Source organism: Cebus imitator, unplaced genomic scaffold (genome assembly GCF_001604975.1).
Source record: "Cebus imitator isolate Cc_AM_T3 unplaced genomic scaffold, Cebus_imitator-1.0 Scaffold11, whole genome shotgun sequence".
NCBI lineage: Eukaryota > Metazoa > Chordata > Mammalia > Primates > Cebidae > Cebus > Cebus imitator.
In genome coordinates, this window is record NW_016107326.1 from 8,733,319 (window position 1) to 8,736,921 (window position 3,603).

The 3,603-nt window shown below is 44.9% G+C and overlaps 1 protein-coding gene across 1 annotated transcript in view; it reads right to left on the bottom strand.

Annotated features, from left to right (window-relative positions):
- Positions 1-3,603, bottom strand: part of POLR3A (RNA polymerase III subunit A) — a 55,624-nt gene that overhangs the window by 40,349 nt on the left and 11,672 nt on the right. Inside the window, exons 9-10 of the mRNA XM_017548976.2 lie at positions 2,694-2,797; positions 1,397-1,538 (exon numbers count right to left, since the gene is read on the bottom strand). Of these exons, the coding sequence (XP_017404465.1) occupies positions 1,397-1,538; positions 2,694-2,797 (246 nt within the window). The remainder of the gene's footprint in view (positions 1-1,396; positions 1,539-2,693; positions 2,798-3,603) is intronic.

Here is a 3,603-nt window from a genome sequence, read left to right on the forward strand (position 1 = left end):
CAGCACTTAGGGAGGCCAAGGCGGGTGAGTCACCTGAGGTCAGTAGTGTGTGACCAGCCTGGCCAACATGGTGAAATCCTGGCTCTACTAAAAATACAAAAACTAGCCAGGCGTGGTTGTAGGAACCTGTAATCCCACCTGCTTGGGAGGCTGAGGCAGGAGAATCACTTGAACATAGCAGTGAGCCAAGAATACACCACAGCACTTCAGCCTGGGCATCAGAGCGAGGCTCTTTCTCAAAAAAACCATAAAAGCTGGCCATCATGGCACATGCCTGTAGTCCTAGCTACAGCAGGCTGAGGTGGGAGGACTGCTTGAGCTGAGGCAGTCAAAGCTGCAATGTGCCAGATTGTGCCACTGCACTCCAGCCTGGGTAACAAAGCAAGACCATCTCTTAAAAAAAAAAAGTCAGCTTTCTGCCATACCTATTTTATATAAGTTTGTGCACACAACACATATATGCGTATGTTTTTGTGAAATCATGCTAGTCACTTTCACACTAACTTTAAATTAAATCCTGTTTTAGTGTTTTGTATGAATATTAAGTTGCAAATACTAAAAAATTAATGTCAAAATATATTAAAGCTTACTAAAAGGAAGCTTGAAATTAAAAAGTTTCACTTGGATGTGGGCGCAGTGGCTCACGCCTATAATCTCAGCACTTTGGGAGGCTGAGGCAGGCAGATCACCTGAGGTCAGGAGTTCGAGACCAGCCTGACCAACATGGAGGAACTCCGTCTCTACTAAAAATACAAAATTAGCCAGGCGTGGTAATGCATGCCTGTAATCCCCAGCTACTTGGGAGGCTGGGGCAGGAGAATTGCTTGAACCCAGGAGGCGGAGGTTGCAATGAGCCGAGATCGCGCCATTGCACTCCATCCTGGGCAACAAGAGCGAAACTCCATCTCAAAAAATAAAAAAATGAAAGAAAGTTTCACTCAAACTAAAATGTGAGAGAAGGAGATCAAAAGTTACGAAAGCTTGGGCCAGGTGTGGGGGCTGCTCACACCTATAATCCCAGCACTTTGGGAGGCTGAGGGAGGATCACTTGAGTCCAGGAGTTCCAGACTAACTTGGGCAATATAGTGTAGTGAGACACTCGTTTCAGCCAAAAAAAAAAAATTAGCCATCAGTGGTGTCACATGCCTGTGGTCCCAGCTACTTTGGAGGTTGAGGTGGGAGGCTTGCTTGAGCCTAGGAGGTCAAGGTTGCAGTGAGCTGGGATTGTGTCACTGCACTCTAGCCTGGGTGACAGAGCAAGACTCTGTCTCAAAAAAAAAAAATTATGAAAACTTGAGATAACAGGCAATTTAAATTTTAGAAGTCTGGAGTTTAGCATTCAACAGTCATGGCTAATTCCCACATGATGGAAAATTAAACAAGCAATCCCACTCACCAAATGAGCCATAATGCTCAATTTGTGCAGCGAGGGCTGCCGATTGAATAGCACCACATCTCCATCGATGAGGTGTCTCTCTACAATGTCACCATACTTGAGCTCTTGAGCCATCTTTTCCCGGTTTCCATATTTCAAAAACCTGAATGTGCAACAATAAACATGATCTGTGAGAACAAAGTTCTCCCCCCAGTTTCTCCTTCTTCAGATCAGGATTCAATCTTTAATATACCATTTCATAAAATCTAAGATACCTCCATTTTAATGTCATATTCTTATTTTATGCGCCAAGAAAAAAGGCTCCCTGTTAAAACTATGACAGGGTGGGCAAGGTGACTCACTCCTATAATGCCAGCACTTTGAGAGGCCGAGATGGGTGGATTGCTTGAGCCCAGGAGATTGAGACCAGCCTGGGCAACATGGTGAGACCTTGCCTCTACAAAAAATACAAAAATTAGCCAAGCATGGTGGTGTGTGCCTGTACTCCCATCTACTTGGGAGGCTAAGGTGGGAGGATCACCTGAGCACAGGAGGTGGAGACTGCAGTGAGCCATGATTGTGACACTGCACTCCAGCCTGAGTGACAGAGTGAGACCTCATCTTAAAAAACAAAACAAAACCAAAAAAGCCATTATAAATTTATTTTAAGATATATCCTAATTTTAGAAATGCTAAAAGCCCCAGGAGCCCAGGTGACACAGGCAATGATCTACTTTATATATATTTACTGTATTGCTGTGACAGTCTTGCTCTGTTGCCCAGGCTGGAGTGTAATGGTGTGATCTCAGCTCACTGCAACCTCTTCCTCCCCAGTTCAAGCGATTCTTGTGCCTCATGCTCCTGAGTACCTGGGACTACATGCATGCGCCACCATGCTCGGCTAATTTTTGTATTTTTAGTAGGAAACGGGGGGGTTTCACCTGTTGGCCAGGCTGGTCTTGAACTCCTGGTCTCAAGTGATTCTGCTCACCTCGGCCTCCCAAAGTGCTGGGATTACAGGTGTGAGCCATGAAGCCCTGCCCCAATGATCCACTTTAGACTTTAGTATCTACTGTATTTTGGTCTCCTGGATCCAATAACATTACAAGCCTGAGAACAAAGGAGCACTTCATGTATATTCAATGACTGAACAGAGCAAATGACATACCTAGGCTCATGGAAATTTAAACAGATTATTTTCCACATGCCAAAATGACACACAAAGTGTATTCTGGATTGCATTCTGAGGCTGAGTATGACCACAGTGAACTTTGCCATGAGAAGGTAGTTAAATTCAACTAGATTGGGAAAAGATTACCTTTTCATCTGTGTATGTCTCTGCTGAATGAAGTTTGCTCCTGGATGAACCTCAGGGCCATTTTGAACCAGTTTCCTCAAGAAATTGATGTTTGCTTTGTTTACCTGCAGTACAAAAAACCCACTGAATGGCATCTTAATCTTTACTTTCCTTGTACAGATTCTAGGAGAAAGAGAGGCACCCTGGGTAGCCTGCTGCCTATGGTCTTGAGTGTAACGTGAACAATAGACTGGCAAACAAGTGCCCAGCTTCCAGTATCAACTCAGCTGTTTGCTCACTGGGTGACATGGCATAATCCTTTCTTGGTGCTTGGTTTCCCCACTGGTAAAACAGGTAGGCTAGATTGATCTATAGGGACCATCTGTGATCCTAGAAACAGTTTTGGGGGTAGGGCGTGGGGTTGTAAGGTTTAAAAGTTGTGACACCAACACCACAAGCCCTGGTCTGCATTGACTGTGTTCTGTAACCTCTTAAACAATTATCTTGTGGAATACCATTTTGGAGAAAGAAACGTTTGGATCATTAATAACTCAACTGAGGACACACGATACAAGCTTACCAGGAGCTTCTATGATCTGGGCTAATTGTGAGTCTCAAGGGTAAAGCCAATCAATATTCTCTTGTTAGCAGGTCCTGCAGTTATCTAGACCACAATTTTAAAAAAAGAAAGTATGAGCCAGGCGCGGTGGCTCACACCTGTAAGCCCAGCACTTTGGGAGGCTAAGGTGGGTGGATCACTTGAGGTCAGGAGCTCAACACCAGCCTGGCCAACATGGTGAAACCCCGTCTCTACTAAAAATACAAAAATTAGCTGCGTGTGGTGGTGGGCACCTGTAATCCAAGCTACTCAGGAGGCTGAGGCAGGAGAATCACCTGAACCTGGGAGGTAGAGGTTGCAGTGAGCCGAGAT